At 37.4% G+C, this 14,835-nt stretch overlaps 1 protein-coding gene across 26 annotated transcripts in view; it reads right to left on the bottom strand.

Annotated features, from left to right (window-relative positions):
• ZMYND11 (zinc finger MYND-type containing 11) overlaps window positions 1-14,835 on the bottom strand; it is a 138,715-nt gene that overhangs the window by 8,936 nt on the left and 114,944 nt on the right. For 24 of the 26 annotated variants that reach the window (XM_036342994.1, XM_036342863.1, XM_036343001.1 and 21 more), the window contains 6 exons: window positions 14,545-14,622; window positions 13,587-13,705; window positions 8,751-8,958; window positions 7,970-8,038; window positions 6,865-7,137; window positions 6,357-6,542 (listed from right to left, as the gene is read on the bottom strand). In XM_036342994.1, coding sequence (XP_036198887.1) covers window positions 6,357-6,542; window positions 6,865-7,137; window positions 7,970-8,038; window positions 8,751-8,958; window positions 13,587-13,705; window positions 14,545-14,622 — 933 coding nt within the window. The remainder of the gene's footprint in view (window positions 1-6,356; window positions 6,543-6,864; window positions 7,138-7,969; window positions 8,039-8,750; window positions 8,959-13,586; window positions 13,706-14,544; window positions 14,623-14,835) is intronic. The other 2 variants (XM_036342926.1, XM_036342890.1) reach the window with 1 other exon arrangement.

Consider the following 14,835-nt stretch of genomic DNA (forward strand, 5'->3'; position numbering starts at 1 on the left):
ACTGCTCCTTTATTTATTTATTTATTTTTCATTCTGGGCCAGCTTTAGCTCTGACTCCAGCTCTGAGGCCTCAGCTGCTGAAAGGAGGTATCTGGTTTGTTTAGGTTCTATAATTGAAACTCTGTATCAACTCCAGCTCTGAGATCCCAGCCGGCTAAAAGCAGGTTTTTGGGGTTTTGTTTAGTTTCTATATTTGTTACAATGTTTCTTAAACTGCAAGCTCAGAGGCCGGCAAGGCAGGCGGGGAACGTTGGAGTCCTCCGTCACTGAAGCAAGCAAGCCTCATGTTCAGTTTAAGCTGCCCGGCTGCCGGCCGCCATCTTGGCTGGCAGTTAATTTGCATATCTCCCTGATTAGCCAATGGGAAGGGTAGCGGTCGTATGCCAATTACCATGTTTCTCTTTTATTAGATAGGATAGATAATGAAAACAATTCTATTTAAAATTGTTCAAAGAATAAAACACTTTGAAATTAACAAGGAGGTGAAAGACTTGTACAATGAAAACTAAAAAATATTGCTGAAATTAAAGAAGACATAAATGGAAACATATCCCATGTTCACAGACTAAAAGACTTAACATTGTTAAGATGTCAATACTATTGAGAGTGATCTATGTATTCAATGCCAATTCCTATCAAAATCCCAATGACATTTTTAAAAAAATATATTTTAATTGATTTCAGAGAGGAAGGGAGGGGGAGAGAGAGACAGAAGCATCAATGATGAGAATCATTGATAAGCTGCCTCCTGTGCATCCCATGCTGAGGATCGAGTCCTCAACCCAGGCATATGCCCTGGCTGGAAATCAAAATGCAACCTCCTGGTTCACAGGCCATGCAAGCTGGGCACAATGACATTTTTAATAGAAACAAAAAAGCCCATTCTAATTTTCATGTGGAATCTCGAAGGACCTTTGAGAAGCCAAAAAAAAATCATGAAAAACAAACAAACAAAAAACCAATCTGGAGGACTACTACTACTTCCTAATTTCAATACTTATTACAAAGTTACATTAAAACTATGTGGTATTGGCATAAAGATAGACACAGACCAGTGGAACAGAGTGCCCAGAAATAAACCCTTACATTTTTGATCAAATGATTTTTGATGAGGGTGCCAAGACCATTTAATGGGGATAAGTCTTTTAACAAGTGGTCCTAGAAAGAAACTGAATCTTTATCTAACATATGAAAAATTTAACTTGAAATGTATCAAGAATGTAAATGTAAGACCTAAGACAATAAAATTCTTAGAATAAAACACAGGATAGAAGCTTCACAAGCCTAGATTTGGCAATGATTTCTTGGATATGACACCAAAGGCACAGATAACCAAAGAGAAAATAGACAAATTGGACTTAATGAAAATGACCCACACACTGGGAGAAAATATTTGTGAATCATGTATCTGGTAAGAAATTAATATCCAGAATATTTAGAGAGCTCCTAAAACTCAACAACTAAAACCTCAATTCAGAAATGGGCAAGGGACTTTAAATAGACATTTATCAAAAAAGATAGAGGAATGTCATAAGTACATGAAAAGATGCCCAACATAACTAATCATCAAGGAAATGCAAATCAAAACTACAATGAGATACCACTTTCTATCCATTTGGATGGCTACTATCAAAGTAAAACAAAACAAAACAAAACAAAACAATGTGTTGGAGATGTAAATTGGTGTAGCTCCTGTGGAAACAGTATGGAGTTTCCTCAAAAAATTAAAGACAGAATTACTATATGATCCAACAATCACACCCAAAAGAATTAAAAGCAGGGTCTCAAAGAGATATGTATATACCCATGTTCACAACAGTGAACATAGGCATGTGAATAAATAAGCTGAATGTGGTATATACATATAAATGAAATATTTTTCAGCTTTAAAAAAAGGGAAATTCAGCAATATGCTACAACATGGATGAACCTTAAGGACATTACCTGTAGAAGGACAAATATATGACTAGAGGCCTGGTGCATGAAATTTGTGCACGGGGGGTGCAGGGAGCCGGTCCATCCTTGCTGTTTCAAGGGACCTGGCATATATGACATACTGTTCTTAACATGTTTGCTCACCTTCTTGGCACTATGTGTTTTAACCAAAGTCACCTCTCTGAGAAAGGTTGTTTCCCCAGGTAGGGATTTTCCCTTGAAGTTAGGGAGGGAATAAAAGCCCTTAACTAAGTGCCAGGCGGGTAATTAATCACTTTAACTATGAACAATCATGCTTAAGCTACATAATCTTTACTCCCTGGAATGGAGATAAGAAACGCCCTAACCTTTGGAATAGAGATTGATAGGATTGGAATCAACTGGTATAAATACAGATGTAACAAGACAACAGGACACAGAACCTAGACACAGAACCTAGAGACAGAACATGGCAAAAGATCCTGGACAGAACTGGCAACAGAACCTAGAGATAGAACCTGGCGAGAGAACTTGGCTGAAGATCCTAGAGACAGAACCTGGCTACAGAACCTGGATAGAACATGGCAAGAGAACCTGACTAGAACCTGGTGACTGAACCTGGCTGGAGATCCTAACCAGAACTTCGCTGGAGATCCTGACCAGAACTTGGCTAGAGATCCTGGCTAGGCTGTTGATCAACTGAACGCTGTCTCTGTGTCATTCCTTCTTCACCGACTCCGTCCACACCTTTGGGGACCCCTGGACCTGCTGGGGTTGGACCCCAGCAGGGGGGCAGAGGGTCCCTCAGCCTGGCCTGCACCCTCTCCAATCCAGGACCCCTTCGGGGATGTCCGACTGCTGGTTTAGGCCCAATCCCTGTGGCTCCCACTAGCTCCTAACTGCCTGCCCACCTAATCAGCCCTAACAACTCTGCCTGCCTGCCTGATCACCCTTAACCGCCTCTGCCTGCCTGCCTGATTGCCCCTAACTGCTCTCTCCTGCCAGCCTGATTGCCCCTAACCACTCTCCCCTGCTGGCCTGAATGCCCCAACCACTCTACCTTGGCCCCTGTCACCGTGGCTTTGTCCAGAAGGACGTCTGGAAAATGTCTGGTCTATCCGGTCTCATTAGCATATTACCCTTTTATGCTAGAAGTATAGATTGCACTTTACCACTGGATATGCTATTATTATCAAGGTTATTTATGACCCCAAACTAGTGGTCAGTTCTCAGCCCTCATCTTATTTGGCACTGTTGGGAGATATTTTGATCGTCATAACTTTGGGGGACAGAGAGAAGGAGGTGCTACTGGCATCCAATAGGTACAGGCAGTTAAACATCCTGTAATATACAGGATAGCTCTCTTTTCCATGAATTTTTGGTCCAAATGTTAATAGTACTGAGGTTGAAAATCTGGTCTAACCAAAGAGGGAGAAATCTATGTAATTAAGACTGTTTGGACCTGGGAGAAGAAAATGGTGCAAAAGTAAAAATTAAGATTTCAACCTGAGTTGATAAAAGAATGGTGGTATCATTAACAGATACCCATAAGGAGAATGAACAGGTAATGGCAAGGAAGGTGAGACTGAGGTTTGGAAATAGATACTTGAAAATAAATCCACACAGATATGTAAGTTCTATAAAGAGACAGCTGGACAGATATACAGACTGATATAGACAGATGACAGACAGACCTACAGATATATAGATTTGACAGTTGATAGTAAGAGTCTTAGGGCAGGACCTATTCAGCCTACTATTAGAAAAATGTGGACAGCCTGTTTTAATTTTTGGAAATAGCTGTAATGAGTCAGATCTGTGTTTTAATCTTGGGCTTATGTTAATTAGTCATGTAAGTTTGGAACCAAGTTTATTTAACTTCTATCTTAGTTTCGCAATCTTTAAATAATATTTTAAGCAGCACCATTCTTTCTCCTAAGTACCCTATTACCTTATTTATGCATTCACTCATTTTATATCTCTTTCTTTGTGTATATATTTATAAGGTATCTCTTTCTTACTCTGATTCTCTTTTTTATATCTCATTTTAACATCCATTTTTTGGCATCTGACATACCTACATTCTGTCCTACAACATATTAGTCTTTCTTACAATAATGTAAGATTTAATTATAATACAGTAACAATTCTAAATATTTTGCCAGTCTACTTGAAATGACATGAGCTGAAGTAGCTTAGATGGGTGAGTTCCAGCTCTACCAACCAGGATTTTACTGTTCAAGCTCATAAACCTCAAATTCCTCACCTATAAAAAAGGGTATATATCAAAGCAATATGGTATTGGCATAAAAACAGACACATAGATCAGTGGAACAGATTGAGATCCTAGAAATAAACCCATACACATATGATCAACTAATTTAACACAAAGAAGCCAAGAATATAGCTTCTTCAATAAATAGTATTAAGAGACTGGGCAGCCACATGAAAAAAACACATGCAAAAAACTGAACCACTATCTTATACCATATACAAAAATCAACTCAAAATAGATTAAAGACTAAAATGTAAGACTTGAAACCATAAACTTCCTACAATGAAATAGGGGTAAGAGCTCCTAGTTATCAGTCTTGATGATCTTAAAAAATTTTTGACACCAAAGCAAAGGAAACAAAAATAAACAAGTTGAGCATATTAAACTAAAAGCCTTCTGTACAGTAAACAAAACCATCAACAAAATAAAAAGGAACCTGTGGAATGGAAAAAAAATATTTTCAAATCACATATCTGATAAGGCGTATATGTGATAAGGGGTTAATATCCAAAATAAATAAAAAAAACCCATACAACTCAACAGAAAACAAATAATCCAATTAAAGCATGGGGAAAGGACTTGAATAAACATTTCTCCAAAGACATACTGATGGCCAACAGGTACATGAAAATGTGCTCCACATCTCTAGTAATCAGGGAAATACTAATCAAAACCACAATGAGATTGTCACTTTACAACTTTTAGAAAGGCTAGTACCAAAAAGAAATAAGTGCTGATAAGAATGTGGAGAAAAGGGAACACTTGGTACACTGTTGTTAGGAATGTAAAATGGTGCAGCCACTATGAAAAACAGTACGGAAGCTCCTCAAGTATTTAAAAATAGAACTGCCATATGGATTCAGAATCCCATTGTGGGTATTTATCCAAAAGGGGGATGGGGAGGACTGGACCACTATCTTATATAGTGTTCAGTGGCATATTCACTATAGACAACATTTTGACAAAACGTAAGTGTCTGTCAACAGATGAATGAATAAAGAGGATGATACCCCCCCCCCACACACACACCTACACGCACACACACAATGGAGTATTATTCAAAGAAAGAATTCCTGCCATTTGTGACAACATGGATGGAGCTAGAGAACAGTATTATGCTAAGTAAAACAAGTCAATTAGAGAAAGACAAATACGCATGGTTATCACTTATATGTGCAATCAAATGAATAGGTATAATAGGACCAAGTTCACAAATGTAAGTGCTATAAAAGGCAGTATTATAATTCTTTATTACAGCCTCCTCTTCCCATTTCCTTGATTGTTTGGTAAACTTATGGGGATTTCTTCTCTTAAATCTAGTGTCTACTTTCTGGCTTTCTCTGGTCTTTGCATGAAGGTAGAATTACAGGCATGATGTAAGGGTATTGTCCTTGAGCACACCTTACTTTCCATATAGTGGCATTATTTCATTATTCATCTCTTTTTCCTACCAACTTATTTACATAGATTTTTCTATATTATATGCTAACTTTCCCTTTTCCTTCTTGCCCAATCTTTGTAATAATTTTCATGTTTCCTTCCCTCATGAAACATTTACTTTACATATATTTAAAGACTCTTCAGAACATAGTCTGGATCAAATGAAGAATCACTAAGCTTCCTACAGTAATTCATAAAATTGAAACCAAGTTATGAGCATTTGGGAACAAAATTTCCCCACCAATTGCCTGAGGCCTGTGGAGAATGTGTACGCTCAGGAGTTTCTAATGTAAGTGGGAGACAAGAGTCACACACAGGACACAATGAAAAATGAACTACTTCTCAGGCTCTAACTGGAGCTAGAGACCACTGAGATGTTACCATCATAAAGTAAAAGTAATCAATCTCTTTAATATAACCTAACATATAAATGGTAAGTGCAGTAATTCTGAAAATCCTTTATTTGCTACTGTGATACTTACATTTCTAATTTCACAATTTAGGTATTACCTATCAGGAGCTAACAGGCAAAAGTCAGGGCCAGTCAATTTTTCCAAATAAAATACTTGCACATATGGAGAGGATGAGAAAATTAACTGACAATTTCACATTTTATCTTATTTCATGGATAATATTTGCATATGTCACATATATCATTCTGAATTGATTTTCATACCTATGGTATATTTTCAATAATCAGATGCTTAAAAATTATATTGATATTTACCCACTGCTTCTTCTTGGTCTGAGAAATTAGTTGTTTGTGCTGTGTTGCTAGCTTCTTGATTTCCTCTACAAACTCTTCTTTACACTTTTCCTTTACTTGTTTACATTTTCTGTCCATCTCACCCTGCATATTGGCGACAGCCTTATTTACAGCTTGTCTTTTTTCTTCTTCCATTTCAGAACGCAGCTGAAATGAAAAACAAGTTAACCCACGATATGTCAGCTCACAATTTACAAAGACCTTAATACATTGTTTCTACTTAAACGATGTACCTCTTCCCTTTATTTTACTAAGAGCTATGAATATTCAGGTGAGAAATATTTAGGTATTGTTGCTTGAAATAGCATAAAAGATATTTTATTTTATTCTTATTTTTAGTGTTATTTCTAGTTTTAAAAAGCAGCTGTCTGGCTGAGACATGAGTGAAAGAAGCGAAACTGCTACAGGGAAAGACTCACTCACTATGCCCAGGGGTAAGAGGGCAAGTCACACTGTGGGGGCTCCTGACCTTTTCTAGAGCTTCTCGTACAACTCTTTCAGTTTCTCGCTTGTGATCAGACTTCATTCGGTCTTTAAAGTCATTGAAAATTTTGGTGTATTTGTCGTGGCACATGCTTTGACACACTCCATCACTGGTGGTCTGGGTGCTTCTATGCAGCATTCTTGGTGAAGAGGCACTTAACTTCTTGGTCTGAGTTGACACTGAAACTTTTTCGATTGGCTGAGGCAATGTGGGGATTTCCTGGCTGGAACTGACTGCTTCAGTTTCAGGCTCTGGTTCCTAAAGGGTAAGGAAAGTGCTTCAATGTAAAACAAAACCATTAACTCACTAGTTCAAGAATAAGCTCTATTAGGATAAAACAGTGATAACATAAAATAGCTATATAAGAAACTGTTTTTAAAAAAACACATTAATAGTAAGTTCATGCTATTAGATATATTTTACCATAATCAAATATTAAAAAATGGAAAAAAAAAACAACTAAAAACACATGCAATTAGTAGCTACAATGGTTCTAAACAGTAACTTCATCTACAATTTCATTATATGTTAATACTCATTTGATTTTAAAAAACTAAACAAAGACATTTATCATTTTAAATCATTATCAATTTGTAGTCATTTTTGGACTAGATTTATTAACAAATTTCCTAAAATCCTAAACCACTTTTCAGTGAACATGTGTTTGGCCTATACCCAAAAATACACCTGGATTTAAAACATGCATGGATTACATACTTTAAAAGGCTGAGCTTAACCATAGTTTCCTCCTGTTTTAAAATGCTGGCCTAACTGATGTACTAGATAAACACAATGTATTTAATAATGCCATGAGAACATATCAGAGTTCCAGGATATGCCAAAAAGTGCACTCCCACTTAGCCAGATTTGGTCAGTGGTTGCTCAGTTGAGGTGGAGGCTTGGCACATGTATGTTTTTCCAGTGACAGAATATGATAATGGTCAGAAGATTGGGTTCAAACTTGGCTGATATTATCTGACTGATGGCAATGCATTTCACAAGTACACATCACGAGCAATCATCTTGACTGTAACTTTGAAAACATTTTCTGTGCCAATGCCACCAGGAAACTTCAAGGTACACAACTTACTTCTTTTTTGGGTTCCACACTTTGATTACGTCGCCCTTTCTTTGCTCTTGGTTCCTGAGTGACCTTTAGCTGTAGGCATCATAAAAGTAACAGCATATTATTCCAGACACTGAAACACTTCTCTGCTAAAAATACTAGCTATGGGCCCACAGGTAAGAAGTAGCTCATTCCATTTCATGAAGGCACCTCTTACTCATTACTGCTCTGATGTGCAGGGCTTGAAAGAGCTAACGTGCCTGTGGAAGAGCAGTAGAGCACTTAACTTTTCAAACAGGCAGATCAGATCAGGGTGTGGGTGGCCTAGCTACTTGAACTGGGTTCAGTTTCTTTTGCAGAGCCCTTCACAAATGTTTACATGAAAAAAAGGAGAAATGTCAGAGCAGTCTTTACAGCAGCGGTTCTCAACCTGTGGGTCGCGACCCCTTTAGGGGTCGAACGACCCTTTCACAGGGGCCGCCTAAGGCCATCGGAAAACACATATATAATTACATATTGTTTTTGTTATTAATCACTATGCTTCAATTATGTTCAATCTGTAACAATGAAAATACCTCCTGCATATCAGATATTTATATTATGATTCATAACAGTAGCAAAATTACAGTTATGAAGTAGCAACGAAAATAATTTTATGGTTGGGTGGCACCACAACATGAGGAACTGTATTAAGGGTTGTGGCATTAGGAAGGTTGAGAACCACTGCTTTATAGCAAGGAGTGTGCATTAACAATGTTCACAGTTAAAATAACTGATGTGTGGTTTCTATGTGGACACCACTCACTTGCTCATTGCTGGTAGAGGAGATACTGGATTCTGCCTCCTCCTCCCCACGGTCCTCATTCTTAGACTTCCAAAATCTTCCTTCACGAAGGAAACGTTGATGCAGTTCCAGCTCATCACAAGCCTTTTTCCAACCCATACTGCGTTTAACATGCAGCCGATGGACATTGACTGTGATGTCCTGTATGTTTTCAGAAGGGATCCAAGCCCTAGCAACATTTAAAGGCTGTAGTTAGAAATTTCCAAAACGGTAGTGGACTCCATCCATTTGTAAAGTATGGTTTGTGGAAATTCCAATTTACTGACCTGTTAGCTATGGCTTGAATAAAAACTCTTACCAATCACTGAAGTGTCTCAAATTATCTCAGAACTATTTTCTTTAACCAGCTTAACATTGTCATGGTTTAGATATACATTTTGCATAAGTCCTTTTTAAAATGTTATCTCATATTGATCTAAAATACTGTAAGTTACTTAAAATCTAGCTATTTGCAGATTAGAAGTACAGAATCATTTGAAAATGCCCAGAAATTTTCATGAGATTCATACATATGAGGGCTTCCAAGAAATATTATCTAGTGGGTAATATTTATATTATATCCCTACTCATTAGCCGAACCATATTTAATTAATGGACAGAGAAGTGTCTGACTCATTCGGCAATCAAGTACACAGCTATGAACACAACTTCAAGTGTCTCTGAATTATATGTAATATTGATCTAAAACTACAGAATGAAAAATGTATTTGGTCTTATTGGAAAAAATGCTGACAATTTTCCTGGGCACCAATCATTAGACTGGACTGAAATAATATCGAGAATGCTGTTTACTGTGTGCTGGTGAAGACACCGCAAAGCATACAACAGTGAGTGCGGCCCATCTGATCTTGAGTATTACTCCCACCAACAAGGGTATTTTGGTTCACTTTTTAAAGCTGTGGGTTTTTAGAGAGATTTCTATTATGAACAATGCTGACTACCTGTAACAAACTCCTGAACTGTGAAAGTATTTCCCCTTAAATTATCTACTTGTGCCCTGGATACAATAAAATTAATTAGTATCTATTCTTAACATGGGACTTAATTCTCAATGTTGTTCATAATACATTCTTATCCTCTTTTTAAAATATTTTTATTTTTATTGTTAATAGTATTACAGATAACTCTTACTCCCCGCCCCCCTTTTACCTTCCTCCTCCCAGCCCCTACCTACCACCCCAGGTCTTCACTACCCTATTGCCCGGGTCCATGGGCTATGCATATAAATCTCCTCTTTAATCAACTCCATTATTGTAGGTAACCAGATTTCACTTTTAAAGGTATCAGAGGGTATGAGATCTGATCTACAAAAAAATAACTGAAATGGCAAACAAACACTCCACAATTTAAAGTGTTAATAAACAGAGATATAATCTAATTTGGCTATATCTATACATCTGTCATGATTCTTTGAATATATGCAGAATAAAATGGCTCAGGGATATCTGAAGGCAAATGAACATAAACCATTCTATTTTTTCTTGTAGGACCTGATTTCCTGGCTGTGCCATCCCACCCTCTAACTACATGCAGCAGAAAGAGTTAGCCTTGACAAGGAGACCTTATCAGCTACTTTTTTTCCTCTTGCAGGCAAAACCTTGCAAATCTTACCTATACTCTAAGGCAGTGGTTCTCAACCTTCTGGCCCTTTAAATACAGTTCCTTATGTTGTGACCCAACCATAAAATTATTTTCGTTGCTACTTCATAACTGTAATGTTGCTACTGTTATGAATCGTAATGTAAATATCTGATATGTAGGATGGTCTTAGGCGACCCCTGTGAAAGGGTCGATCGACTGCCAAAGGGGTCGCGACCCACAGGTTGAGAACTCTGGAGGGATCACAGTCACCTTTCTTTCCTAGAACATTACAATTTACCAAGGTCAAGGGACAAAGTAGCACATTCTGAGTGTACAGAAGGGACTAGTCTGAAACCATTTATTTATTTAAAATTTATTTTTTTCTCCTACCTACATGTAAAGATATGATGAAATAACAGAAGAATATTTATTGGATCATTATATAACAATGAGAATGTATTTAAATACCACTAAACTTGTACATTTAAAAAAAGTATTTATTAATGAAAACTTTCAGCTGGTAGCCCTTATTAGCCACCTGTTCTCGTTGTATAACATGTTGTTTAAGTAATTAAAACTAATGATCATAATATTTATAAAGTTTGTTTTCCAATAAATCAAATATTCTAATAATGATAGAGAATCATTTTCAAGGTGTTCCTTCATCAATCCTTCACTTCAAATATTGTACTGATTACACTGTAACCAGGAAAGGAAAAAGACTAGATTGACAGTAAAATTGTAGACCTTTTATTTTCTAAAATAAAAGCTTTCGAGTCCCATCTGCTCAGAATCTTCAGATAAAAATCTTACAGAAAGTATTTTTGGGGAAAAAAACTTCTAGAAATGTTTTTATTTTATATATAATGAGGTCTTTATATATAAAAATTTCTTTAAACCTTATAAACTCATTTAGGATAGGTACTATTGAGGCCCCTATTTTATAAGTGAGGAAACAAGGCTGAGAGAGACTAAATACCTTGCCCAAGACTAGAGTAGAAAACGATGGTGCAAGGACACAAATCTAACCACTGGACCTTCCATGGTATCAATTTAGAGATTTCTACAGATTAGTGTTTCTATAGAACGGCTGCCCTAACTCACTTGTGACGTGTGCATTGCTGCCCCACTGGTTTTGATGGAAAACTGAAACAAACTGACTATGAGCATGTAACATTGAAAATTACCACTTAATCATACAATTTGAACATTCATTTTGTACTTAATTATGGTATTACTAGAGGCCTGGTGCATGAAATTCGTGCACTGTGGAGGGGGGGGGGGGTGTCCCTCAGTCCAGCCTGCAACCTCTCCAATCTAGGACCCTTCGGGGGATGTCTGACTGCTGGTCTAAACTGCTGAATGTCTAAACTGGCAGTCGGACATCCCTCTCACAATCCAGGACTGCTGGCTCCCAACCGCAAGCCTGCCTGCCTGCCTGATTGCCCCTAACTGCTTCTGCCTGCCAGCAGGATCACCCCCTAACTACTCCCTTGCCAGCCTGATCACCCCCTAACTACTCCCCTGCCAGCCTGATCGACACCTAACAGCTCCCCTGCCGGCCCGATCGCCCCCAACTGCCTTCCCCTGCCAGCCCAATCGCCCCCAACTGCCCTCCCCTACTGGCCTGATCACCCCCAACAGCCCTCCCCTGCTGGCCATCTTGTGGCTGTGGGCGCCGCCATCTTTGAGGGCATGGCAGTAAATTAGCATATTCCCTCATTGACTATGGGCGCTGCCATCTTTGCAACAGCATGAGGGTCAATTAGCATATTCCCTATTTATTAGATAGGATTATTTAACTAATGTTTCTTGCCATTAAAACAGTGTCAGCTGATTGTGCATCTATGAAAGAACAAAACTTTTTTGGACATTTACACTATTCACAGGTTTTTTAGAACTAAACTTCTACTTAAATTAAATGGAGACTAGGTAAAAATTCACTATGGGAGGAATAAAGTCTCATTCTGTAGCTTCTTTTATAGTAATAACAACTATACAGGACACTTACCCTCCAGGCATGCATGACAGGAGACAGACGCTTCATGAAATGTAAATTTAAATCCTTGGACAGTGTCACTTTTAGATCAAGTAGCTGACTTTTGGCACTTTCTCCCTTTAATTTAATATTTGTGTTAAATGAACCCCCCACAAATTTCATGTGAATTATTTTTCCTATTGTGGCTTGGAATAGACTCATTAATCTCTGAGTCCTATGACAGTTCACAGTACTTGAATTCACTTTTAGAGTCAATGCTTTTATGACACATTATTTAGGACACTATCTTAGACTTCCTAATGTTCAATGTGCAGTAAAATTTAAGGCCTTAATATCACAATAAAGGAGAGCTATAATTTTATAGAACAGTTTAGCATTTTGTGTCAAATAACTATGCAAAAATAATTTTATAGTAATAAAAAGGGGTTTTACCCTTGGGATACATATATTGCTATATTATGAAAATGCAAATTTTATGCTTTGCTGTATACATATCCCTAGCAACAGACTTTAAAATCTAGATTGGAAACAATGTCTGGTAATTCTATGCATATAATTCTTATATATACTTATATCCCAAGATTGAAACTCTATTCTACTACTGAGTTGCTTATTTTGGTCTATGGCTTTTGAAAGATGGTTGAAACCACCATAATGTCATTAGAATACTATGAAATGGACACGTCTTAAGAATCCTTGCCCCCTTCACTGCCATCAGGAATTCAGGTCAGCTTTAACATGCATCTGAGTTCAACAGTGTTACTGAAACTATCTTGCTTAGTAAAAAATAACTGAAATATACCTAAAGACACAATTTATAGAACTCACTGTTAATTGCCTAGTCAAGTTATATGCTGTTTCTTAAGAAACTTCATGCTGTTTCTGATAAAGCTACCAGAACACTGGTAATGGCCAGACTGAGTCTTAAGAACTGAGAGCTCAGCCGAAACCGGTTTGGCTCAGTGGATAGAGCGTTGGCCTGTGGACTGAAGGGTCCCAGGTTCGATTCCAGTCAGGGGCATGTGCCTTGGTTGTGGGCACATCCCCAGTAGGAGATGTGCAGGAGGTGGCTGATCAATGTTTCTCTCTCATCGATGTTTCTAACTCTCTGCCTCCCTCCCTTCCTCTCTGTAAAAAATCAGTAAAATATATTAAAAAAAAAAAGAAAAAAAGAACTGAGAGCTCAGCTACTCCGGCTGCATGTGGGTCATGATTACCTTTGATGGTGGTGACCAAAGAAGCGGACGTCAACCTGATTGTCCTCCTTCTGCATGACCTTGGCTGGCCAGAATCCAAAACCTTTCATCTTAGCCCAAACCAGTTCATGATTAGGTATCTGCAAATAAAACGTTCTACCTTGTCATTACTTTTAAAGTATTAAGTATAAGTGTATCATTCATTAATATTGAATTAGTTAAGTATAACTCATTATTTTGAAAACATTACTAAACACATAGAACTTATTTTTTTTTTCTGGGATTGAATGACTTTGCCTCCAAGAAAAACACCAAAAACTAAAATCTGCATGAGAGTAGGAATATGGACCTTCATTTCTGAGAAGAGAAGAAAAATACCCACTTACTATCCTGTAGCACTATGAAATGAGACAGTGGGGGCAAACAGAAGACCCTCACTGTGTTTTATGAGCCTGTTAGAAATGGGAGGATTTGAAACCCTGATTCAAACCTAACTAATCCGAGATTCAAATTTTAAAAAAACTTTCAAGTGACTGAGAAGCACGTAACTTCTGGAAGACCGATTGCTCTCAGGTGGCCTTTTACATCGTGCCTTTGGGGCCCCCAGAACACTCACAGGTTTTCTTGTCATCACCCTTCCTGAAATCATCTCATTTTAGGGAAAATTATACAGGTATTAACATCTATAATGCCTTCAATTTCTTGTGAAAGAATGAGAAGAAAAGCAAAAATCTATTATATATATTAAGGGACTCAATGTTTAGCTTTAAGTTCCTTGTTTTAAAGTCAAAATTGGATAACAATCCGAAGTTGTTTTTCCCATGTCTCAGTTTTTACACTCATTGAAACCATTATGTCCTATGATATAAAGAAACATATTTAGGAAGGATTATAAACTTTAAGCAAACTGGAAATAAACTTCCTTAGAGCATCATATACTTAAGAGGTAAAACACAAAAAATCACAAAATGTCACATACGCAAGGATAGCAGAACCAATTGTCAGGACGAGCATTTGACAAATAGAAGCAGTTCTTGCAAAGCTGTAACTCATCCAGCTGAAAAAGAACAACAACTATTTTAGCCTACAAAATATAAATATCTGCATTAAACTATATAAAATTGATTCACATAAATTAATATTCTTGTTCATGTACACAAATAGCCTTGAATTTTGTTCCTAAGTTTAAATTTTAAGTTTTCAATAATATTGGAAAAGCCTGCCACTTTCCTGTTCAAACCACCCCCATGGTCTCAGATTGCATTTAAAA

This window comes from Myotis myotis, unplaced genomic scaffold, assembly GCF_014108235.1.
Source record: "Myotis myotis isolate mMyoMyo1 unplaced genomic scaffold, mMyoMyo1.p scaffold_m19_p_1, whole genome shotgun sequence".
NCBI lineage: Eukaryota > Metazoa > Chordata > Mammalia > Chiroptera > Vespertilionidae > Myotis > Myotis myotis.